The sequence below is a fragment of the Balaenoptera acutorostrata genome, chromosome 15 (genome assembly GCF_949987535.1).
Source record: "Balaenoptera acutorostrata chromosome 15, mBalAcu1.1, whole genome shotgun sequence".
Taxonomy (NCBI): Eukaryota; Metazoa; Chordata; class Mammalia; order Artiodactyla; family Balaenopteridae; genus Balaenoptera; species Balaenoptera acutorostrata.
In genome coordinates, this window is record NC_080078.1 from 79,697,117 (window position 1) to 79,722,530 (window position 25,414).

A 25,414-nucleotide genomic window follows, 5' to 3' on the forward strand; every position below is an offset into this window, starting at 1 on the left:
TTCTATCATGCTTCCAAAGTGTAAGGAAGCAGTTGTCACACCCTAGTCACAGGGCCAGCCCATCCCAAGAGGAGGCTTTGTGTGAATTGGGAAGAAGCACCCCTTCTCCAAGACACTCCGCTTCCTCCCATCAGAAGTTTAGTAACACACAGCTCCAGGATGCATCCAGTTTGCATGGCAGCCCCCAGAGGAGTTGCCCTCATGCAGCGCAAAATCCCCACAAGTGGACAACCTGCCCGTGATAGCCTGTGGCTCATCCTCAGGGCAGTAAACAAACAGACAAACACCCCTTTGAATTAACTGGAAATCATGTCATAGGAAGAAAAAAAAAAAAAAAACTCAGCCTAGCAACCATAACTATCAAATAAATTATATAACCTGACATTTTTCCTACTTTTGTTCACTGTCTTTCTACCATGTCTTCATTGGTAATCACATTAACAGACGGTCCATATAAGAAAGAATACACAGGCCCAATAAACAGAAACATTAAACCTCTCATAGCAAAGGAGTGCCAAGTCAAAAAAGTACCAATTCAGCAAATATGTTTTTAAATTAAAAAACAAGGCACTTCTGGGATGGGGTGAAACCATCACTGACACAGTACTGGTGGACGTTTCCAATTTGTATATTTCTGGAAGGTAATTTGAATTCTAGAAGCAATAGGTATTTAAAGCTCTCGAAATGACTATCCAAAATTGCACTCTGGAATAAACCCTAAATAAACAAAAAAGATACATGTGGAGATTCATGTATAAGAAGATCAATATTTAAAGCTCTCGGAATGACTATCCAAAATTGCACTCTGGAATAAACCCTAACTAAACAAAAAAGATACACGTGGAGATTCATGTATAAGAAGATCAATTAATCCTACAAGTATAACAAGATGAACTGCAGTACTATTTATAATAAAAATATGAGCAGCCAATATTTGTTGACTTACAATATACCTGGTGTCATTATAATTACCTGACATGTATTAACTCATTTAACCCTCGTGACAGCCCTATGGGGCTATAACTCTTGCTATTATCGTTCTATACATAAAGAAATGGAGGCACAGAAAGGTCAGGTAATTTGCCTAAGATCACAGAGCAAGCAAGTAGCAAAGGCAGGATCTGAACCCAGGATATCCAGGGCCAGAGCATGCACGATTAATCATTGTGTTGCTAGCCCTCCCTTCTTGACAGTAGTAAAAAACTGAAAAGAATGTCTCCTGATGTGAAAATATAATTTTTTTAAAAAAGTTAGGGGTGGGCAAAACTTTATCATCCAAAAAAACAAGCCAGGATGAGTTAAAATACATTATAACACACTCATGCCATGGTGAACCGTGTCGATATCACGATCACTGGAGACAAGGGAAATTTCTCATGGTAAGGAGAGCAGGATAGGAAACTCTACACAATGGGATCTATCCCCCAAATCAATGCCACTGGAAAGAAAAAGATGGTCACTTTTGTATGGTGCTCAGAAGGCCCCCTGACCTGTGGTCTTCTCGGTAAACACGACTTTGGACTCGGCCGTGAAGTTCTGTCCCGTGAGAATCATCTGCTGGCCCCCATAGACCAGGCAGCTGTCGATGTCTTGTCTTTCCACCATGGGCAGCTCATGGGCGGATCGCTGGGCTGCGGGCGAGAGAAAAAGAAGACACTGTGATGACAGGAGACGCCCATGCAGAGTCGTCCAGTGATTTCACGGGAACGGGACACAATGCACTCTGCCCACCTTTGCCACTTGTTGTCATTGCAAACGTGGAAGCCTCACCCCTGGCAACCAGTGACTATGCAAATGTTATGTTCTTGTCAAAATGCCCCAAGTAATTTGGGCTAATTTTCTCCTAACAACACGTTTCATTTTCATGAATCAAGAGACAGATGCCTGTTCTCCTTTTAGGGAGGAAAGGAGAGTAAGAATTTGATTTTTTTTTTTTCATAAAAGGATGGGCAAATCAACTTTTTTGTAAGAGATTTCCTTTGCTAGAATGTACTCTCTTCTCCTGCACTTGATGTCAGCAACACACGAAGGGCTCACGGTTGTAAACTTTAGGACCTGATTCCTAAAGGTTTAGATGCCTTGGCCTTGGAATTCGTTTGCCATCCTGAACATGATTTGCCCCCATCACTTCTCTGACCACACTTCCTAGAACTCCCCCTTGCTCACTCTGCTCCAGTCACACTTCTAGAATGTTCTCACCATCTCTCAAACATACATAGCATGCTCCTATCTTTCAATGTCTGCCCTTTCAAGTCCTTCTCTCTGGAAGGTTCTTCCCTGATGACCCGCATGGCTGCCTTCCTCACTTCTTGCAGGTTTCTCCTCAGATGTCACCTCCTCAGAGCAGCTTCCTTACCCCTACCCTTCCACTCTCCCCCTCAGAGTTAAAACAGCAGTACCCACCCTCTCTCCATCTGTCTGGCTGTGTCTCTCCCTCTTTCCCCTTTATCCTGCTTTATCCTGCTTAATCATTTCCAAAGAACTTTCCACTTTCAGACACACTACATGTAGCTTTATTGGTTCATTTGTCTTTCGTCTCTTCCCCGCGAGAACGTGAGCCCAGGAGGGAGGAGCGTTGCTTTGTGCATGCTGTGAGCCCAGGGCTGGGGACAGTTCCTAGGACTTAGCAGGGGATGCTTGAGATGGATGGATGCAAGTATTGATAGATGGAAGGAAGGGAGGAAGGGAGGAAAGAAAGAGAGAGAGAGGGAGGGAGGGAGGAAGGGTTGATGGATGGATGGATGGAGATATGTATGGATACAGATGTGTCTCAATATATCTTGACACACATATATATCTCGATATCTCTACATATCTGCAACTACATCTTCATCTGTATCTACAGTGAGGAATGGCACAGGTTGAGTGTTTACCCACAATGACATACTTGAATGCTCATAGTAACCTTCTAAGGAAAGAAGTACTAAAATTATTCACCTTCGGGGAGCAAACTAAAGCCTAGGAGAAGTCAGATGTGGTGACGCTTAGATTTGACCCCTCCAGAACTGGTTTGTCCAGCTCCAGAGCCCCATCTCCTAGCCTCTCCAGCCAACCAGTTCTTCTGAAGGTGGGCTGCAGGAAAGAATGAAGACCCTCTCCAGATGCCTTTCCTGGGCAGGGTGAGAAATGGGTCCCATCCAGCATGAGGGACCATCTCCTCGGCCTCGCCTTGGCAGCGTGGGCCGAAGAGGCCGGCCCTCCCTGGGTGAGTCAGCCTGAGCTCCTGGCGTTCCTCCCAGAGCCCAAGAACTGGGCAGAGGGCCAGCCCTTTCCGTGCCAGGGGCCTGCGGACCTCCCCATCCGGGAGCCGGGGACGCAGCCACGTGAGGCCCGAGGCGCAAACCTAACCCTGTCCTCCTGGCTGGCCTGGGCCTCCAGGTCCAGCATCCCCTCCCTTCGGCCCCGGAGCCACGTTGAAACCAGTCCCTTCAGGAGCAGCCATATACTTGGTGACATTTAAGGAGTCTGCTGTGGACCAGACGCTCCCAGACACTTTACATTGAAAATGCAGCCGGATGACTCTCAGTGATGCCCCTGCCGGTATCTTCCCATCCCAGGCTCAGCCCAGGCTCTCTGTTCCCAGGGCCCCACCAGCCAGCGCGGTTCTAAGGGGCTGCCAGTTAAGAGTACATATTAAAAAGGCCTCTCTGCAGAAGCTGCTAATTTCTCCCACATGGGCCAGGTTATTAAGCCTTTCTTTCAATAGAGGAGTTTTGTATGACTTCCTAATTGAGCTGCCACCAATGGGGATTTATTAGCAGTGAAAGCAGCAGTCACACCGCCTAGAAGAGCAGGTCCTGGCTTTTGAGATCTGCCTTTGATGCGTTTGGGGGGCCAGTGGGGGCTTTTGGTCCCAGGGATGGGTGGGGAGGCGGCAAGAGCCATCCCTCCCATTTTGCAGGTGGAAAGCCTGAGTCATGGCTCCTGGGCAAGCCGGCCAAGGGCTCACAGCCAGCGAGGCCGGGGACTGGACGTGGCCATGAGTGCTCAGCAGTGGGCGGGAGGCTGGGCCGGACGGCTGCTCTGTGAATCACTGTGCATTGCTGTGAACACAACTCGGCTATTTCCTGAAGCAAACTCATTGCTTCTCCCTCCACAGCCTCACAGTTTCAAGCAACTAACTGATTCTCCCTTTGCCAAATCTGCATTTCCTGCTCCTTCTCCTTACTGAAGGAAAACTATCTTTTCTAATGAAAATTTAAAGAGTCCAGTCCGGCTTCCTGTAAGCTTTTATCTGGACTCCAGTCTTGCAACGCGAAGGGTGGGCCGAGCACATCAGCATCAAGGGAAGGGGGGGGGCGGTATTATTAGAGGTGCAGAACCTCGTGCCCCACCCCAGACCTATTGAACCCACATCTGCAGCTTAACAAGGAATCCAGGTGATTCTTACGAGCTATCAAGTCTGAGAAGAACTGCTTAGTGCTGGCTACACATTAGAATCAGCTGGGGAGTTGAAACAATAATGACCCCCCTGGCCCTAATTCTACCATTTTACAGACAGAAAGACAGAAGCTCAGAACTCGGCTTCATGGAGAGGCAGCTCCTGCCTGGGTGAGGCTGTCGTGTTGGAGGGTCCTCAGTTCCAGCTCAAGTCCCCACCAGGTGATCCCTGCACAGGGCTTCCCAGCTCTAAACCTCACTTTTCCCATCTGAAAAATGGGGCTGTTAGCAGACCCATCTCACAGGCTGTTGTGAGGGTTAAACGGGAGAATTCACAGAAAGTGTACTTGGCTCAATAAATACCGGCCAGTATGGCGAACGACACGAAGAGCTGTAGCTCCTTGAGCAGCTGCCCTGTGCTCAGCGCCGGGAACCACTGTTGTCTTGTCTTAGCTATTTCACCAAATAAGTACGGACCGTGTCCACGTGTTTACACACAGTACTGCTCTCTTCACTGCTGTTCTTGGTGGATCCTGACCCAAAACCCAGGTTTCTTGGCCCTGAATCCCAGCATTTTTCAAAGCGAGCTTCCCAGGTCACCTGCAGCCGAATCACCTGGTTGGGGGAGGCGCTTAATAAAAATGCAGCTCCCCAGGCCACACCCCCAACCCCCGGCCCCAGAATCTCCTAGAGGAGACTGGACATTTGCATTTAAACAATCTTTCCAGGTGACTTGTTACACACATTCTGTTTGAGAGCCAGGTCTCTCACTTAAGATGCCACCTGAGGACAAGGAGACCTCCTCCAGGGGAGGCCCCCCGCATCCTCAGAGAGCCCAGAGGCAAAGCAAATGAATCCAATTAGCCTCTGAAAGAGGAACTGAAGACAGGCAAACAGCAACCAAAACTACCCTCCTGGGGTCCACTTCCTTCTCTCTCTCTGATGCAGCCTCCAACACCTAGGGCTACTAATTGGGGTGACACGGTCCAGGACCTATGGGAGAGCTCTCCACAAGCCCACTGGGGCCCCCCAGGCCTGAACCACCACCCGCAGCCGTCCCCACTGAGTCCCATTCGGCTCTTCAACCACTGGAGATTCCAGACCCTCCAAACCCCAAACCCTGCAGTGTTCTAACCAAACGGGGCCGCCAGCTTAAAGCCAAGCCCATGGCCCAGGTCTCACCTGTGGGTGGAGGCTAGACCCTCAGCTCTGGCTTAAGCATCAAGGTGGCCCTCGAAGCCAGGAGACTTCCTCAGGCTTCCCTCCTGCCCCTGGATTCTGGCACGTGATAAAGTGGCTTGGGGCTCCTATGTTTTATGAGCTCTGAATCAACAGGGCGCTGTTGGTTTAGCCAGTTTGCGTGTTTACTTTCACTAGCAACAGTGGCTGATTGGGAGCACAGCCGGAGGTAAAGGCTCAGAGAGGGAAATTCACACCAGGCGGGGTCCTCCAGGTCAGCCTGGACAGGGGACTGTCTGCAATTTGCCCTGTCACAGGGCTGCCTGGCCAAGAATGACGATCTACCCAAGAACCTCAGGAGAGAGGCGGGAGAAGCTGGTCAGGTAAATTTGGTTGTGCAGAGTGGGTGGGTTCTGCTAATAACAGCAAATAATTACAGCTGCCATAGAGAGTGCCTTGGATTCCAGCACTTTTTATATATGTTTTTGTTTATATTATAAAGCACACACATGAAGAAGCAATTTACGGTCATGTGTCAAAGTAAGGATGCTGCCACGTGAAAGCCTGAGTTCGAAGCCCAGCTCGGTGACATCCAAGCTTTGGGACCTTGGGCAAGTCATTTAATCTCTCTGTGCCTCTGTTTTCTCATCTATAAAATGGGACTCATCATAGGGCCAACCTCCGAGAGCGGTTTGCAGATTAAATGAGCTAATGCACAGGAAGTGTGTGGCACCTCATCAGGGCTCAATGAATGTCTGTTATGTTTATTTTTATTGCTAAACTTCATGAGACCACAAGCAGGAATGATTCCCATTTTGGAGGTGAGGGCGCTGAGTCTCCCAAAGGAGAAGTCACATGCCTGAGCGCTCACAGCTATGTAAGGCGGACAGGCAGAACTTGAATCCAGACTGTGCGATTCCCCTACCCAGAGGGACCCCTTTTTAGTAAAATGGAGAAGGACCCACTGGGAAAGCCGCCAGCCAGCCCGGACCAGGAAGAGCGCCCCCTTCAGTCTCACTCTGGCCCAAGCACTGACCACCACCCCCACCCCCCCCCCCCGATCCCAGCTGCTGTAAACCCTTCCTGTCTGTACATCAGGCCCTGTCCTTGGCTGTGAGCCTGGCCCAGCTGAGCCGGGCCTGGCCCAGAACATGGTGCTGACTCAGGCCTCGCCTGGGAAGGGCCGGGAGCAGGGCCGGCAGACTGGCCCCTCAGGCTCCCTCAGACCCCGCCTTGGCCACTGATGGGTCTCCCCTGGGAAGCGGGAGGCTGGGACAGAGGAACCCAATTCTCCCTGAGTATGGGGTTCACCTCTGGGAGGGACCTGTCAGCATTCACGGCACGGGACTGGGGTGCAGTGTCTGCAAATGCAGGGGGTCCGCAGTGCGTGAGACCACCTGCCAGTTCTGACCTCAGAGGGTCTCGGCTTCCTCATACGGAAAAAGGAGCACAAACACCGGCCCTGAAAGACTGGTACCTCTCGTCCAACCCCCACAGTGCTGGGTCCATAGGAGGGGCTCTTATTCTTCTCCATTCCAATATATTAACAAGGAGCCCCCGCAGAATATTCCCACATATCTCCAGTAACCAAGACCCTTCCAGGGGACTCCACGAATCTCCATTTGACTAATGAGCTCCCTGGTCACTGGGGGACCCAGGCAGCCCAGACAGAGGACATGGGTTTTAACCCCCAGCTCTTGCCCCTTCCCTTGCCAGCCACGTGACTCGCAAATCAGCCCTTCTGAACCTCAGCCCGCTAGATAGAAGCTCAGAGTCTTTGAGTCTTCCCAGGCTACGATGAGGGTAGAAACAAGTTAATAGACGTGACAGTTGGGGGCAGATGGCACTTGGCAGCTCTTCAATAAAGGGGAGTTTTGCCTCCCCAGCCCCGCCAAACTAGCTCAGTAAAAGGCCATAATCGCAGGGTCAGGTAACCATATCAATCAGTGGAGAAGCCACCCCAATCCTGGGCTCCCCCAAAACCCAGCTTTCCTGTAATCGCCACCCAGCCAACCCACAGCACCAGACAGATAATCATCTAAGCTCCTCTAAGCAGCAGGGCATGCGGCTTGCTGCCAGCTCACCTGAAACAATTAGTGTTTGTTAAACTCCCACACCTACTGCTGCCTGGACTGTGGGCTCTCGGCAGTGACAGAGTGGCAACCAGAGGTATGTAACGTCTGCTCTGCAGAGCTACAGGGAGGGCTGCAAGTGGGAAAGTATGAGACATACCAGAAGAGAGGCATTGGGGTTATTCTACTCTACTGAGATAGGTACAAGAAAACTGAGGCACAGCATGCTAGGTAACTTCCCCGGGACTAAGCAGCTAGTAAGTGGCAGAGGCAGGATGTGAACCCAGACCCACAGTCCTAACCATCACCCTAACCCTGCTTCTTCCCATCATGTTGGTTTTCTTATGTTTCTGAATGTGGTCCCTTAGTCATTGCTTAAAAGACACCTTAGAGAGCCGGGGCAGACAAAGTCCTGGCCTACCTGCCCTCTGCCCAGTGCCCAAATTTCACCCAAGATTTACTGCTACAGGGTCTCGAGGGAGACAATCCATTGCAGAGTGGTGGGAGGGTGCCCACAGTTCCCTAAGGGTCGCTGAGCTGGTCTCCAGTTTATATGAGATGACGTCACCCTTTGGGGTTCTGGCCCAAATTAATCCGTCACTCGTGATGTAGCTCAACCTTTGTGTCCTGGGATCCAGCAGGACATGGTCATCACAGTTGGCTTGGCCCCTTACTAGCTGTGTGACCATAGGCAATTAGTTTAACCTCTCTGTGCTTCAGTTTTCCCATCTATAAAATTGGAACAGATGCTGAGTTCCTGGTGTCCTCACAATGATTTAGCAGCAACAGAGAAAGTGCTCGACATACAGTAGGTGACTGATAATAGTTCCTTGTCCTTTACCTCTTCCCCCCCATGTCCCCCTCATGTCCTTCCTTCCTTCATTTGGTCTTCAAGTATTTATTAGCATCTACTATGTGCCAGGCACTGTGCTAAACAAGTTTTAAAATATAAATCACATCATGCCAGTCCCTTATGTAGAACTCAAGGCTTCCCGTTTCACCTAGTATAAAATCCAAAGTCCCCTGCTTCCTCTCAGACCTCACCTCCTACACCTCTCCCTACCCCTGTCACTGCACACAGCCTCCCCGGCTGCCTTTCTGTTCCCTGACGATGCCAAGCTTATCCCTGCCTTAGGGCTTTGCACCTGCTCTCCCCTCCAGCTGGGCCATGCTCCCCCATCACTCAGGTCCAGGTTAACACGCCATCTCTTCAGAGAGGTCTTCCCTGATCAGAATGACTAAGGTTGCTGCTCCCCCACCCCCAAGTCACCAACACATGATCCTTGTTATTTTCGTCATGACAGTTAGCTCTGTTTGAAATGATGTCTCTGCCTGCTTGTTGACTGTGGGGTTTCCCCACTAGAATGTGACCTCCATGATGGCCACGACTTTGGTTTGTTCACTGCTGGATCCCCAGTTCCTAGTACTATATAATGCACTCCAAATATATTTTTAATTAAAAGAATAATGTTAAGCGGCCTATAAGAATTATGTGGGTCGTTTTGGCTTCTGGAAGGAGCAGATGGGCAAGAGAGCATCTCTGATTTATGAAGCAAAGCAAAATCAATTTGCCTGCCTGATCTCACTAATTCTAAGGATTTCCATAAAGCACTGCTGTGTGATCACCCATCTTCCACGTCAGACTTAGGAGAGTGAAGTGGAGGAGTAAAGGGGAGGTGGTGAGGGAGGGAACAGTCTTCGGTTGTCTAAGCTCTCGCTTTCAGAAAAAGGCATATGAAACAACTGAATTTCCATATGGAAAACAATGGAACTGGACCCTATCTCACACCATACACAAAAATTAACCTGATATGGTTTGTATCCCTAAACCTAAAAGCCAGAATCAAAAAGCTTCTAGAAGAAAACAGAAGAGAAGATGTCTGCTATCTTCAGATAGGCGGAGATTTCTTGGGAGAATATAATGAGTAATAATCCCCAAAGAAAAGAAAATAATAAATTAGACTTCATCAAAATAAAATATTGATGCTCTTAATAAGACACAATTGAGAAAATAAATAGGCAAGCCACAGACTGGGGGAAAATATTCATAATACATAAATCTGACAACAGGTTCATACCCAATGCAAAAAGAACTACTGTGTATTAACAATAAAAATATGAGTAACCCAATAAAAAATGGGCAAAAGCTCTGAACAAACACTTCACCAAAGAAGACACAGGATAGCCAATAAGCACACAGATTAGGGCTCAGTATCATTAGTCTTTAGGGAAATGCAAATTATGGGTTATGCACAATGAGATACCATTTTACTCACTGTAATGGCTACAATTAGAAAGACTGACAAAGCCAAATATTAGTGAGCAAGTAGAATTCTCAGACACTCTTGTACAGAGTGTAAAACGATTTGGAAAATACATAAATTGGAACGTACGTTTTTTTTTTTTACCCCGTGACCCAGCAATTCCATTGCTGGGTATTTACCCAAAAGAAATGAAAGCATCTGTCCACAAAGGCCTTGAAGGGGAACGTTCATAGCAGCCTTATTCATGATCCCCAAACCCCAGAAACAACCCAAATGTCTATCAGTGGTAAATAAACAATCGTTATATTCATACAATTGAATACTGTTCAGCAATAAAAAAAAAAGAATGAACCACCAAATCACGCAATAACAGTGATGGATCTCCAAAACATCATGCTAAGTAAAACAAACCAGACACAAAAGAGTCCATACTGTACTATTCCATTACATGAAGTTCTAGAATGGGGAAAGCTCATCTATGGTTATAGAAATCCGAACAGTGGTTGCCTGTGTATGGGGCTGGGGAGGGGGCATTGGCTGAGGGGTAGGAGGAAACTTTCAGGAGCGAAAGAAAACGCCCTGTATCTTGTTTTGAGTGGTGGTCACACTGGTGTATACAATTGTCAAAACCACTGAACAGAAGATTTACGGTCTGTGCAGTTTAGTGTATCTTAATTATACCTTGGTAAAACACATTTATGTCATGAAAAGGCAGAGACTAAAAACACCATGTGAGAAAAGCCATTTTCTAGTCCACACCTCATACCCATGCCCCCAATTCCTGCAAAACGAGCAAAGTGAATTTACACTCTGTGCTCTGAGCGGGCAGGGCTGGAAATTGCTTTAGGTGTTTCCTGAAATGTGATGAACAGAGAGGCCCCTTTGCGGGGCAAGGAGAAAACCCAAGGAAAGTTCTCACGGGAGAAGACATCTGCCCGTGGGGACACATCCACTCTGTCTCATGGCTGCCTCTCTCTCCTGCTGGGCGGCCTGGGGACACTTGTTTTCACACTTTCATTTTTTTCAACAAACATTCTAGAGACAGTTGCTATGTGCCAGGCCCTGGCTAACACCCACTGGTCCCTAACCTTACCTAAGAGAGACTGATAAGTAAATTGGGTGTCAGTGCACAGAGAGGGGACCCCATACCCTGTGGGGTGAGGGCAAGCTTCCTCCTCAAGGGGCCATCTAAACAGGGGCCTTGGATAAGGAGGGGTTAACTAAGCAACTGAAGGGTGTGGGCACCCCACCCCCCCGGCAGTAGGTCTCTAAATTTGCCTCATGTCAGAATCACTAGGCACCTCTGAAAGTCTCCGGGTTCAGGCCTCAACGCAGACCAACTAAATCAGAGTTTCTGGGGTGGGACTCAGGCATCATATTTTTTCTTAGAAGTCCCCAGGTGATTCCAACATGCAGCTAAGATTGTTCTGGATGTAGGTGACAGCATAGGCAAAAGCCTAGAAGCCAGAGGAAGATGCCAGTGGATTTGGGAATTGAGGAGCACAGAGAAGACTGAAGTCGAGAAATGCAGCTGAGGAGGTGTAGTGGGTTGAAATGAGCCCCCATCAAGACTTCCTGCCCACCCAGAACCTCAGAATGTGACCTCATTTGGAAACAGGGTCTTCAATGATGTGAATAAGGATGAAGATGAAATCATCCTGGATTGGGGGGTCCTAAACCCCATGAGAGTGTCCTTAGAAGAGACAAAAAAGGGCACACAGAGAAGGCCACGTGAAGATGGAGGTAGAGATTGGAGTGATGTGTCCACAAGCCAAGGCATGCTGGTGATCGCCGGCCACCACCGGAGGAGAGGGGCCTGGAACACACTCTCCCTCAGAGCCTCCAAGAAGGAACCAGTCCTGATGACACCTTGATTTCGGGCTTCTGGCTTTCAGATCTGTGGGAGAATCAATTTCTGTTGCTGGAAGGCTCCCAGGTGGTGGTAATTGGCTTCGCCAGCCCTGGGAACTCGCAAAAGAGGGAAGCGAGGGCTCCACCACCACAAGGGAACTTGGAGTTGAAGCTGAGCTCTGAGGAGCCCAGGAGTTAAGGAGAACCGTCCCATTTCAAGGGTCCCAGACGAGGAAAGGCTGCCCACAGCGGTGACCGGGTGTAGGGTCTCTGTTGGGCAAGACGAGGGTGTTCCCTTCTGACCTCTTCCACGTTCTCCTACAAGTGGGAGGAGGGTGGGGCAGCCTCCAGAGCTTGGGAGACCAGAGAAGGTTCGAAAGAGTCTCTGCTGAGAATAGGGGAGGGAACTCAAAGGACCTCCCTGGCAACACTGAAGATCCGCTGGAAATAGAAAACTAGAAACATGGGGTGTCCCTCTGTGCACAAGTGCGATTTGACCTTGGGCACACTGGCCTATAAATAAATAGAAGAAATCTGCCTTTCTAGCAAGTAGCTCCACTTTCCAAAGAGTGGCCTCCAGTAGCTTGTTCAAGACTTTTCTACTAGATTCTGAGAACTCACCCTTGATCCCTGAGACGTCACATAAAAGACATCTCCAAAGTAAATAAGTTAGCCTTGCAAATAAGCACCAGCCCACGGAGTGTTTTTCTTACCAACCTACCTTCCCCAAGGGGTGTACATGAAGTCAATTAGTCAACAAATATTTATTGTACACATACTGTGTTGATATATGTCACAGACTAATTTGTCAACAAATATTGAATACCTCCCTAAGGATCAAACAGTAATTCAATTAGTCCATAAATATTTATGGAACTGCCAGGCACTGATCCAGGAAAACAGAACAAAGAAGGAGATCAAAATGACAGAAGGCTCTGCCTTCCCTCTGTGAGAGGGAAAGTGGCCCATCGGTAGCTCCACTTGATATTGCCAGAAAGGTTGGTGTCGTAGAAACCAAAAGAAGCTATTTCACAGAACTAGAAAGTTGGAGACTCTGCCTCTGCTACCTACCGAGTAAAAATGAGTAAATCACCTTAACAAGAAATCACCTTACCAAGAAAGTCTCAGTTTCCTTATCTGTCAAAGCACAGTAGTTGAATCAGCCAAACACTTTTTCATAAGAATAGGAAAACCAAAAACAAAAAACTGCTATGTTCAAAGTTCAATCAACTTTTAACACCCTGAGGATCTTGCTGGAGGTGCATGCAGCCAGTGATGATCCTTAAAGTCTCAGATTGACAGGAGATAGAATGACTTGAAGGGCCCAAAGATGGAGAGGAACAGGAGCTCCTATAAATGGTCCCTCCTGAGGCCTCCTGATCCCCACCTTGCTACAAACCACAGCCCCATCCTGGAGACTGAGTCATTTGCCAGAAAGGCAAGACCTTATCTTCTCAAAATCCCCCAAATCACTGAGGAAGAGCCTGAGTTTCCTTCCCCAAATGTCTTGAGATGTTCAAAACCAAGACCAGGGTGGGGCAGTCACCACGACTAGCACTTGGGGGGCAGGGGTGGGGTCTGCTGGGCAGAGGAGGGGAATTCCTCCTCTGTTTCTGCGACAATGTTTTTCAAACACTTGTTTTCCCTTGTTGTCTGCTGTTGGGTCTTCCTCCTCTAACTTCAGAGCACAAACTCACCACCACATTCAGCCTGATCCCCATCCTGACTCACCAGCCTGGAAGAGATCACAGGCCTCCTTCATCCTTTTCCAAAGACCAATCAAGACCAGGTTCTGGCTTCTCTACCAAAGAGGGTCCACCCTCTCCTCTTGCTGGCTGAAGGCCAGTCTTCCTCAATGCTTTCTGCATAAAATATTCATACTTTCCCTTTCCTCATTAGTGTCTGATTAAGACTACCTCTGATGAATCCAAGCCACGTGCAGTTCTCAGCTGACCTACAGAGGATTTCGACTTTGTTGTTGCTTTTTTAAAAATCAGGAGATTATTGGTTTATCTTAAAAAAAAATCAGATTTGGCCACACTGAGTCGACACTCCCTCATAGAAACACTGGCTGGATTTGGGTAACAGCAACTCATTTAGGTGGGGAATGTGCCACCCTGGTCCCCAGCCTCTACCACTACTACCCACCCAACCCACTCCACTTATGTCCACGACCTCCCTGGTCTCTGCAGGCAGCTGATTTTGTGACATCTAATTATGGTAAAATGTCCAGTAAAAAGGGGAAAAAAAAACCCTGAAACATAACTGAATATGGAACATTATTGTAAGAGCACAAAAATATTAGAAGAACGAGACTTTTGAAAACTAATAAAAACAGCTTTTGTTTCTGGAACAATGCTTACTTCTTTCTTTATGCTTTTAAAAATGACTTCTAAACTCTCAAAAGCTGAGCAGACAATAAGCTTTGTCACATCTAACTACAAAATCCAACAACAAACTTGCCCAAAGTACCTAAGAATGATCTCAAAGTGATTTCTTCTTTTGAAGCCTAATGGAGCTGGGCCAGGTCTCTGCTCAGAGACCTTCCAAACAGCAGATCTTGGCCACTCCTTACTGGATTCTGAAAATCTTCTGCATCTTTGTGTGGGTTAGCTTACACCAGACCGTAAGTTCACTAAGGACAGAGAAGACATCTTGCTCATCTGCAGGCCCCCAGCACAGCACCAGACACTGAGCAGATTCTCAGTAAACACCCTGGGATGGGCTGAGGGTGATGGGGACGTGTGGCTCCTCCGTGCCAAAGCTCCTGCTCAAATCCCAGCCCTGCTGAGACAAGTTACACCACCCCTCGTCTCTCTCCCTCCTCTTCTCTAAAATGGGCATCATGACACCAGCTACTGCCAAGGACTGCTGTGAGTATTTAAAGAGTACTACACACTGAGCACTTAGCCTAGTGACCAGTGGAGTCAGTGCAGTAAGCGAGAGCCACCGTGATGTTATTATTATTCTACTGAAAGAAGAGAAGAGGAAAAAGGGACTTCCCTGGTGGCACAGTTGATGGGACTCTGCGCTCCCAATGCAAGGGGCCCGGGTTCGATCCCTGGTCGGGGAACTAGATCCCACATGCATGCTGCAACTGGGAGTTCGCATGCCACAACTAAGGAGCCCGCCTGCCGCAACTAAGACCCGGCGCAACCAAACAAACAAATAAATCTAAAGAAAAAAGAGGCCACTAAGTACAGTGAACTCGCTCCAACTGCATCTACCCTTTTTGAGACCAGCACAACACTTATACATTTCAAATCTTCTAAACCAAGCTGTAGGCTACTTATCAGCCATATTATTTTTGACAGTAAACCCTCCACAAGTAAATAGAAGCAGAGAGAAACCCTGAAATGTGCTCTGTCTCTCGCCCCTTTGGTCATCTTGGGCTACCGCTGACCCCTGTGGGTCACACATTCTTGCTGGGTACCTTGCCCAGGCTACACTGCCCAGGGTCACATACAGTGCACTTGTCAAAAACCGACCCTGCCCAGAACCCAACTTACAGCACTCGATGGGGTTAGATGCTGTCTGCAAGGAGACGATCCTTCCGCTGGACTCTGGAATGTGCACCCGGAACACCAGCCTCACCCGCGTGTTCTTCCTCCCGATGTCCGTCTCGCCTTTCCGCAGCTCAATGTCCGCATTCCGAAGCTTCAGGATCCCCGCACAGTCAATGCTGCCGGAAAGTCAAGAACCCCACTGACAACTGACCATCTCGGGGAGCAGGAAAGGTCACCCACAAGGGGGGCAGGGGATTGCAATACACGGATAAATTTTTCAGCCAGGAATTTAAACCAAAATGGGGGTAAAACACAAAGTAATTAGCAAAATCCCCCAGTGGAAATTACCTCTCTAGGGAGATTCGGCTTGCTTACTTTTCTACTCTCAAAAGTACCTGAAAAACTCAAATACGCAACTGGGAAAAATTGATTATGGACTATGCAATAGTAAGAGTAGTAATATGGACATTAAATACCTTGAATTTGATAAATGTACCGTGGTCATGTAAGAGAGCATGCTTGTTCTTAGGAAATGCATGCTTAAGCATTTAAAAGTAAAAAGGCATGATGTCTGCAACTAACTCACAACTGCTTCAGGAAAAAATAAAGAGAGGGGGAGAAAAACAGTAATAAAGCAAATGTGGAAAATGTTAACAATTGGTAAATCTGAGCGAACAGTGTAACAGGGGTTCTTTGTACAATTCTTACAGTTTTCATGTTTGAGATTATTCTGTAATAAAGTTTTTTAAACTCCAACACAGGGGGGGAAATTTTTCCCACATTTTAGCCATATGCATATCAGCTCTGTGAGGTTACACCTATCTGCATAGTTGTTTAATAATTTTAAGTCAAATAAATTTATAAATGTAAATAAATTTAGCCTCATCCCAAGCAACATAATCCAAAGATACATAAGTATTCTTCCTCTCAATACACATGAAAAACATCTAGGTCTAGAACTTTTCAAATGGAAACTTTTAAAACAGAAACCTCTTTGGGTCCTTCACAAATTGGGAACCACCGTCTATGGTTGCTTCCATCAACTCCACCCTTCTCCCAAATCCCTGCCACTTGGCCCCAGTCACTTCCCCATGAAGACCCACTGCCCTCAGCCCCCAGCCCTTACGTTGCCCTCATGTTGTTTTTTGGCTCCAGCGGAATCTCCAGGACTTTGGTGTTGCCCACGATCTTCTCGTAGCTGGTGGTGGTGACGGTTTTCCCCGTGATCCGGTGTACCTGGTAGAAGGCATGGGGCTTAAGGATCCGCTCGTCGGCCGTCCCAATGAAGATCTGAAGCCCCAGCGGCTTGTTTTCCATGTAGCCATGGAGCTGAGGGGGAGAAAACAAAACCAAATTATTACAGCACCATTAACATACAGGGTATGGTGGCTGTAGTCCAACAAACAAAAACATCAAAGAAGCTCATGAGGAGCAGAATTGCTGCAATGTCTAGAGTCATGGAGAACTGGAAGCAACTTGCATGTCCGGCCAGAGGGGAGTGCTTGGATAAATTATAGGGATCCTCTCTAAAATGGAATATTAAGCAGCCCTGAGAAAGAGTGTGACAGATCAGAATTGCATTTATGGAGAAACAGCCAGAAACTATGCTTAATTGGTGATCGGGGGTCAGGGGGTGGCAGTGAGAATAGAAAATAATTGGAAAAGATAAACCAGAGCTCTTGACAATGGGTTGCCTAGAAAGAAGGAACTTTCAGTTTTTATATGACTATATTCCAATTAACAAGTTAGATTTTATGGTTTGAAAAAAGAAAGAGCAAGACAAAAGTACCGTCATCTAAACTGATAGAAAATTAAAGACTGGAAGAAAATATGTATAACATATAACATGCAAAGGATTAATACATATAATACATAAAGAATGCCTACAAGTGAATAAGTAAAGGACAAGATTCCTGGCCATCCTATTTAAAATCGAGTCCTACCCCCATGGCTGTCCCTAGCTCCTTTCCCTTCTTTTTAATCCCATAAAATATACTATATATTTTCTCAATTCCTTTTGCTTAGGTCTTTCTCCTACAACTAGACTATCACCTCATTGAGGGCAGGGATGTCTATTTATTTAACTTGCCACAGAATCCCTAGCACCTAGACTAATGCTTGGCACACAGTAGGCATTCTAGTAGTAGTAGTACATATTTGCTGAATGAATTAATAATGAATTTTCCAACAGAAAATTGGACAAGAGATTTGAACAGGCAATTCACAGAAAAACAAATGACCATTAGCATAGAAAAGATGTTCAACTTGCCTTGTAAACAGGAAAATACAAATTAAACAACTATGAGATATCATTTTTTGCCCATTAGATGGGCACCCATGTAGATATTTGATAATATCAAGTGTTTTGGAGGCTGTGAGGACACAGACACTCTCCCATAGCTGATAGGAACATAAACTGGTATAACTATTTTTGGAGTAGCAGCTATTAATATTAAAAATACATATTCCCTATGACCTAATAAATCTACTTCTCAGTATGGACACCAGATGAAATGCTGTGCATGCAGGAGATATGCACAAAAATGTTTACTAACATGAACAGAATAATTAGTTTCATCCATTAGGCTTATGAGTAATACATGTCCAGGCTATGAAAGACTACAACAGTTAAAAAAACAGTATGGTAGAGATCTATGAACTTCACCCAGAAGATCTAAGACATACTGTTAAAAAAGAAAAGCAATTCATAAAAAAAAAATATGGATAGCAGAATACAACTTATTTTTTTTTAATGCTGAATGTTTCGATCCATTCATTTATACTCATGTAAATGCAATAGGAAAAGGTGTGGAAGGATGCGCTCCAGACTGACCACACCATGATCACTTCTAGGGACGGAGGAGGAGATCAAGGTTGAGAAGGTGATCAAAGAGGAATTTAACTTCATCCACAGAGTTATAGGCAGAAGAGCTGCCTGGAAACTTGTGGAATTTAACATTGGTTTTGAAAATTATACATAAGAAAAGAAAAAAGGATGTTGAGCTAAGAGTTAGAAGGTGGGTTCCTGTCTTGCCACTCCCCAGCTGAGAAATGCTGGGCAAATCGTGTAATCCTCTGCACCTCTGCTCCTTCCTCTGCAAATTGGGCGGAAGGCGGGGTTATGACAAGTGACAACTCACTGAGACCCCACCCTTCCACAGAGTTCTACAAAATTTCAGTAGGATCTCCAGTCAAATGCCCAGAACCAAAGGCTCCAGGGCAATAGATAATCACACATGGTCTAGAACTGCATTGTCCAATATAGCAAGTAATACAAAAATTTAATTGAAAGGTCAGTTTCTCAGTCACACGAGCCACACCTTTCAAGTGCTCAGTAGCCACAGATGACTGTTGCCATAATGAACGGCACAGATACAGGACGTTTCCATCATTGAGAAAAGTTCTTTCAGACGATGCTGGTCCAGAAAGATGGTGTTCTCTTGTGCCCCTCTAAACACTGGACCAAGAGGCGAGCTAAGGGTGGAGCAGAGCCAGACGGCAACCTTCTTCAGAACCTGCCAGGCTGACACCTACAACATTTACATAAGCATCTGATACACACCCGAGAGGCACCCTGGGGCAAAGGTAGAAATGAAGTCAGTCTCTTATCTTTCTCCCCTATGCAAATTGAAGAACAGGGTACTGTTCTGGACAAAAATCAAAGGAGGAAGGGCAGCTTTGAGGACAGATTCTGTTTTTGTTGTTCTTGCCTTGCATTTGGACCCAAGATAAATATCTTTCCTCACCTCCTGTCCTGGATTTATCAGGAGGTGGTAAACACGGTATCACTCAGAATCAAAGAGGAGAGTAGGTAGGATAGATAGTGACCCTAATGGTCTGAGGTTCCTTCCTCCTTCCCGGGGTTCTAAGAGCAGAAATTGCAGGCTGCATGCACTCAGGGTAAACAGCCACAGAACACCTGGGGATAAAATCCGTCACATCCCAGAGGAGCCCAGCCACCTCTAGTCCCCTCCCCTGATGGCACACTAGCCCAAGCCACTACTGCCTCTCCCTGGAGTGACCACCACCGCTCCCTAACTGACCTCTTGCTGGTCTTTAACAGAATAGCCCTCTGATCTTTAAAAAATGCAAAGCAGACCCAGACGTCCCCCTGCTTACAACCCTCCAAAGACTTCCTGTGGCCGGAGAATAAAATCCAAACACTTGGTACCATGGTCTATGAGGCTCCCAACAGCCCAGCCTCTGTCTTCCAGCCCTTCCACCCCATTAGGCTCCTGCCAGCACCAGCCATCCTTCTGTTCCCTGAGCACACCAAGCTCTCTCCGACCTCAGGGCCTTTGCACAGCCATCTTCTCTGCTGGCATACTCTTCCACTGGTACACTTAGCTCTCAGATCTTCAGGTCTTTCCCAAACCACATTAGTTACATACACCCAGTGCCGGAGCCAGCTATTTCAGCCTTGCAGTTGGTTAAATTTTCAGGAATTTTAAGAGCCATTGGACATTACTTTGATAGCCTGAAATCAGCCACGATGAGAATATCTGCACCACAAAAATTGGCAAATGCTACAAATCGGGGCTCTTTTTTTCTAGAGAAGTGGATGTTAAACATTCACTAACATGCTGCAGGAATAGTTACTTCGTTACCATCTGAAATTTTCTTGTTAGTTGTTAATTTGCTTAGTATCTCTCTTTTCCACTTCAACAGGAAGTCCATGGTAGGAGGAAGCATGTTTGTTTTGTTCAGTGTGATCAATAAGCATGTGGAATCAATAGACACCATCAACAACCAGGCAGCAGCTAAGTGTACACTGTCCCCAGGCCAAGCACCACACTCAACGTTTTACATGTATCACAACAATTCTAGGTAGGAGGGGCCCATTTTATAGATGAGAAAACTGAGGCCGGCAAAGTCCTGGCAACTCGCCCCAGTGGACACTGTTAGTACAGGGCAGGGCCAGGATGCGGACTCTGGGCCTTCAGGCTCTAAGTCCATTCCCAGCGCACTGTCTGTGCCCTTGGCATCTGATAGATCCACAACTGCTCTCTGATCTACAACTACAGCTCAGAAAGTGCAGATTAGGTCCTCAAAGGAAACATGAGCAAGTGCTAAATTATAAGATCAAGAGTGCTCTTCCTGCTGAACAAGAAGGGGTGGGGGCAGGGGAGGAGGAAGGGAGATGGAGGGAGCCAGAGAAACAGGCAACGGCAACCAAGACAAACAACGTTGCCCCTCAAGAGAAGAACCCACTTCTTTAAGCAGGAACTTTGTGTGTCCCGGAGCAGCCCCTGGTTGAGCTGGACTAGCTGATGCCACGTGAGCAGACGGAACCCACCTCACCCTCGTGAGCGCCCCCTCCCACGTGAGACAGGTCTCTGCTGTCAGAGGCTGTGGTAGAGCAGGAAGGAGAAAGGATTTCACGTTTGGTCAGACGTACCCAGCTCTCAGTCCAGGCCCTGCTTCTTAACAGCTGCTGTGTGACCTCAGAGCAGTGACTCCACCTCTCTGAGCCTCCATTTGCTCCTATAAAACAGGCACATCACTTCCCACTGCCCAGGGCTCTTTGAAGGCTAAAGAAAATGACCTTTATAGGGCCCCAAAGCCCAGCACACAGGAGGTACCCATGAAACGAGAATTCTCCTTGTCATCGGAGGATGATGCAAATCAAAACATGGAGGTGATAGGACAGAACTGAATGGAGAAGCGAAGAATGAATGTGAAAGACTCACAATGTGAAAAACAACCCAAAACATCCTCATGTGTGGTGAAACCCAGGCACTCATTCCATCGTCTCTGTGGGCAGCTATAGAGCCCCTGACGTGGAGGGCTGGGAGGAGGAGGGTGGGGGAAGAAAGCACACCATCTAGCGTGGAAGAAACACTTCCCTTCCCATCCCCACCCTCCCCTTCCCTGAAGGTGGTAGAAGATGCCCAGGGCGTGTGCATTCTGGAGGAGCCTTGCCAGCTCTCCGGAGGTTTGATAAGACCATATGGCTATTTACTTGCTTCTCCAAAAACTGAGTGATTTGGGTCTTGCAAACAGAACTTGATGCCTTGGGATGGCATGACCTGCCCTCAAGGTCTCAAACGCCCCGCTGCCCCCATTTTAGAGGCCAACCTCTTTCGAGGGTCTCGAGGCCTCTTTCCAGGCTTCTTCAAAGATAAGGTCATCTCAGGAGCATGGCAAGCAGGGTGGCCTCCCAGCCATAGCAGACTCCCGCCTGCCCACCCACTGGAACCTAGAAGCTCAAGGTCAGCCAACCTCCAAAGCAGAAGAGGCTCTACTTCCTGCAGCCAGGGTGAGAGCAAAAGTCTTCTGCTTTTTGCGGAAAATTTCCCAAGCAGTCTACAAGATTCCAGGAAGAAGGGGTGCTTCTAGGGTACATCATGAGGGTCTGCTGCACAGCTAGGGGGTGTCAGAGCTGATTTAATCTGCACAGCAACACACAGACGGAAAAGCAAGGTGATCCCTTTTTTTGGGTGAGAAAGCCAAGGCTCAGCGGGGTTAAGTGACTTGCTCGTGACCCTAAGCTCCAAAGCCATCAAGTGGAAGCTCAGGGATGTGGGCAGATTTGCTTCCCCTGTGTCGCAGCTGCCTCCTGACGCTCCCAGATGCTGGACTATGTATATTACGACAGGCAGGTCCATCCCACCAGCTCAGCCAAAGGAACCCAGACTTGAAATGGTCTCCACATCTCAGAGACCCACCGTTTCCCAGAGAAAGCTCATCAGAACCACCCCCGCCCCCAAATTCAAGCTCTGCCCCCTCTTAGCAGCAACTGAACTGTCCTGATGCACAGGTAAAAGGGCATCGGTACATGTTGATACTTGCTTTCCCTTCGTCTTGTTATAAAAGTAATAAGGGTTCATCATTCATTGCAGCAAAAATAGACAATATAAAAATATATATATTATACAGAAAATACTCTCTCAAAATAAATAAGCATTTTAGTGTACATCCTTCCAGACTCTCCTTCTAGGCACTTAGAGAAACATATCTGGGATTCTATTCCAGATACTGTTTCCACTTAACAATATAATGTGACCATTGCCCTTTGTCATTAAATGTTGTTCACTGGGACAACCTCAAATAACTGCATAGTATCTCCCTGGGCTTAGACTGGCACAAGGCAAGTGAGGTGCCCGGGCACATGATTTAAGGAGGCACCAGCTCTCAGGGCTGTGCAAATGTTATCTGAGTACCTGAAAGTGAGTGCTACCTTAAATTTTGCCCTCCCCTGCATCCCTTGCTTCCATCCTATGTTTGGACTCACAGCTTAACCTCTACAGTTGGGCATTTAGGTTGTTCAAACATTCCCCATTATATAATGTTGCAATGAGAACTCATAAATGACACTTCCTTGAAAACAATTTTTCTATCAACTCTGTTCAGAGTTTTTAAATACTCTCAGATGGATGAGGCGGCCATCAAATCTGAAATGTGGGATTGATTTTCAAAATGGCAACGGGCCAAGGAAACTGTTTTGAATTTTACTAAAATCAAACTTTAACAATGTTAAGTAGCATTTTTTTGTTGAATTTGGAATATTAGGAAATTGGTATCGTCCTCAAATATTACACTGTGAAAGAAGGGAAAAGCCCATGGGGATGTTTTATTGTAATTCCCAACTGCCACACAGCACGCAGGGAGAAAGTTTTTTACAAATACACGTGGATCTCAAATTCTGCTTTTATTTTTGGATGCAAAAATTGCAGAACATAGCTGCTACCCCAAGCCCACTCCCATCTCTCTCTCTCTCTCTCTCTCTCTCACACACACACACACACACACACACACCAGGAAAACTACTCCATGATTTTACTCTTATTTCAGTGATGCCACCAGCATTACATATCCATCTAATGAGCACATATTAATAACATCATTAAAAATCCTAATTCACGATAACTCCCTCTGCCTCACCTCCATATTGGATCCACCTGAGAGTCCTGTCAATTTGATTCCCTAAAGTGCACTCAAATCCATCACCATTTCCCCATCCATCACTTCCACCCTAGTCCAAACTACGACTATTTCTCTCCTAAAGAGTTTCCCTGCATCCCCTCCAGTCCCCATCCATGACTTTCTACCCTGTGGCCAGAATGACCTTTTATAAACTCCCAGCTCCCACTGACTACACCACCATGTGCGATCTGACCCCACCTCCCATCACACCCCGACCCCCTTACCAGGGGCTCCCTGTGTCTGATCTTTCAGAAACAATCCCCCCGTCACCCTCTCCACCACCTCTGCCCTAGGTAATTCCTAGTCATACTGCAGAATGTGACTCAAATACTATTTCCCAAAAAAAGTCTTTCCTTGCTCCCCGGACAAGGCGGGGCGTCCCAGTAATAGTCTTCTTTGTTATATTTCTCATAATTGCAAGATATAATTAGGTGCCCAATTAATTGTGGCGTGCCTGTCCCCTTTCCATCCTCCTAAAGTTCCCTCAACAATTCAACTGCCCTTTTACAGAAGAGGAATCGGAGGCTCAGAGACATGAGGTCCCCAACCAAGCAAGCAGCAGTGCAGGGATTTGAACCCAGGTCTGACGCCAGGAGGAATATTTCCTTCATCTGCACTATGTGCGACTGATGCAAAAGACAGAACAAGGGTGCCAACCAGGTAAAACGTGACCCGGTTGAAATATGTAAACCCAAGAGCAGAGCCCACAGAAACAGGGTGTGCCCAAATCTGTCGTAGACAATTTTGCAGTTATCTTTCAAAATTACAAATGTACACTCCCTTTGCTGTAGTAATTCCACTACTAGTAAGTGGGTTATCCCATGGATGCCCTGGTAGATGTGCAGAGAAAAACTAATGACAAGGTTATTCAATGCAGCGCTCTTTAAAATAGCAAAATATTGGAAATGACCTAAAGGTCCATGAGAAGAGTACTGGTTAAATCAGTATTGGGATATTATAGAGTATAATACTGTTATTAAAAAGAAAGAAAGAATGAGTATGCTAGGGACCAGCATGACAGTGAATATGAATGGCAACCCCTGGAGTTGTGCAGTGCACACTCTGGGCAACCACATGGGGCACCCTAAGGAAGCTTTTTATATAGCAATATAGAATAATCTCCAAAATACACCATAACCATGAGAACAAATATATCTGTGTTTTTAAGGTGGAGAAGGGGTGTGTGTGTGTGTGTGTGTGTGTGTGTGTGTCCAAAATAAAAGTAGAAAAGAAATCAGGTCTTAGTTTAAAATGCCCACTGGACTTTGATCATTCCCCGTAAGGAGCTCTGTTGTCCCATGACTCCACGGTTGTAGCTCCCCTAAACCCAATATATTGGTTACAATTCAACTCAAATGAATGTATAACATAAAAAATAAAGCCAAAATATTCATTCAAAGAAAGAGAGCCCCCCCCTCTGCTTTTCTCTTTGTAAACCTTGACATTTCTTTTAAAGGCCACAAAGAAGGTAAACTAAAGCGATGAAGGTACAAATGCACGTGCAACGTCCCATCCCATCCTGTGAGAAAAGTAAAGACCCAGGACCCACCCACAGAGAGGTCAGGAGCAGGAGTCCAAGGTGGAGGCCTTCAGCAAAGGAAGAGGCAGGCAGAGGTGCCAGCAGGGGCCCACACCAACAGAGGAGCAAACCGCACACCACATCCAGGGGAGCAGCAAGTCTTGGTGGCTCAACGTTTGAAATCCAGCGAGAATCTGCTTCTCACAAGCCCGATTACCACCACTAGGGTCTGAGCTACCATCAACTCTCGCCTGGACCATTGCAGTAACCTCCTTCCAGGGTCTCCCTGCTTCCATCCTTGCCCACCCCTTCTCCTCCCCCTCCACGTGATCTTCTGCACGCAGCAGCTAGAATGATCTTTAAGACTGTGCATTAGATCTTGTGGCTCCTCTGCTCAACCCCTGCCCCCGCCCACCCCGCCACAGCAAACATCTTTTTCGGATCAAAAAGCCAATGTCTTCAATGTGACTCAGAAGATCCTATACGATCGGACCCCTGTCCTCCCTCTCCAGCCCTCCCTGCCCGCTCCCTCCACTGCAGCCACACGGGCCTCGTCCTCAGACAAGCCGGGCACACCAGGCACGCTCCAGCCTCAGGGTCTCAGCACGTAGAGTTCCCTCTGCTTGGTGAGCTCATCCCCCATCCTCCCAGGGCCCATCCTCCGCGTCGCCCAAACCTCTCCCCAAACGACCCTTATCAGAGAGCCCTTCCCCGACC

The 25,414-nt window shown here is 47.1% G+C and overlaps 1 protein-coding gene across 5 annotated transcripts in view; it reads right to left on the minus strand.

Moving 5' to 3' along the window:
* NFATC2 (nuclear factor of activated T cells 2) overlaps positions 1-25,414 on the minus strand; it is a 159,054-nt gene that overhangs the window by 63,425 nt on the left and 70,215 nt on the right. For all 5 annotated transcript variants that reach the window (XM_057528868.1, XM_028167299.2, XM_057528869.1 and 2 more), the window contains exons 4-6: positions 16,379-16,581; positions 15,256-15,428; positions 1,491-1,631 (exon numbers count right to left, since the gene is read on the minus strand). In XM_057528868.1, the coding sequence (XP_057384851.1) occupies positions 1,491-1,631; positions 15,256-15,428; positions 16,379-16,581 (517 nt within the window). The remainder of the gene's footprint in view (positions 1-1,490; positions 1,632-15,255; positions 15,429-16,378; positions 16,582-25,414) is intronic.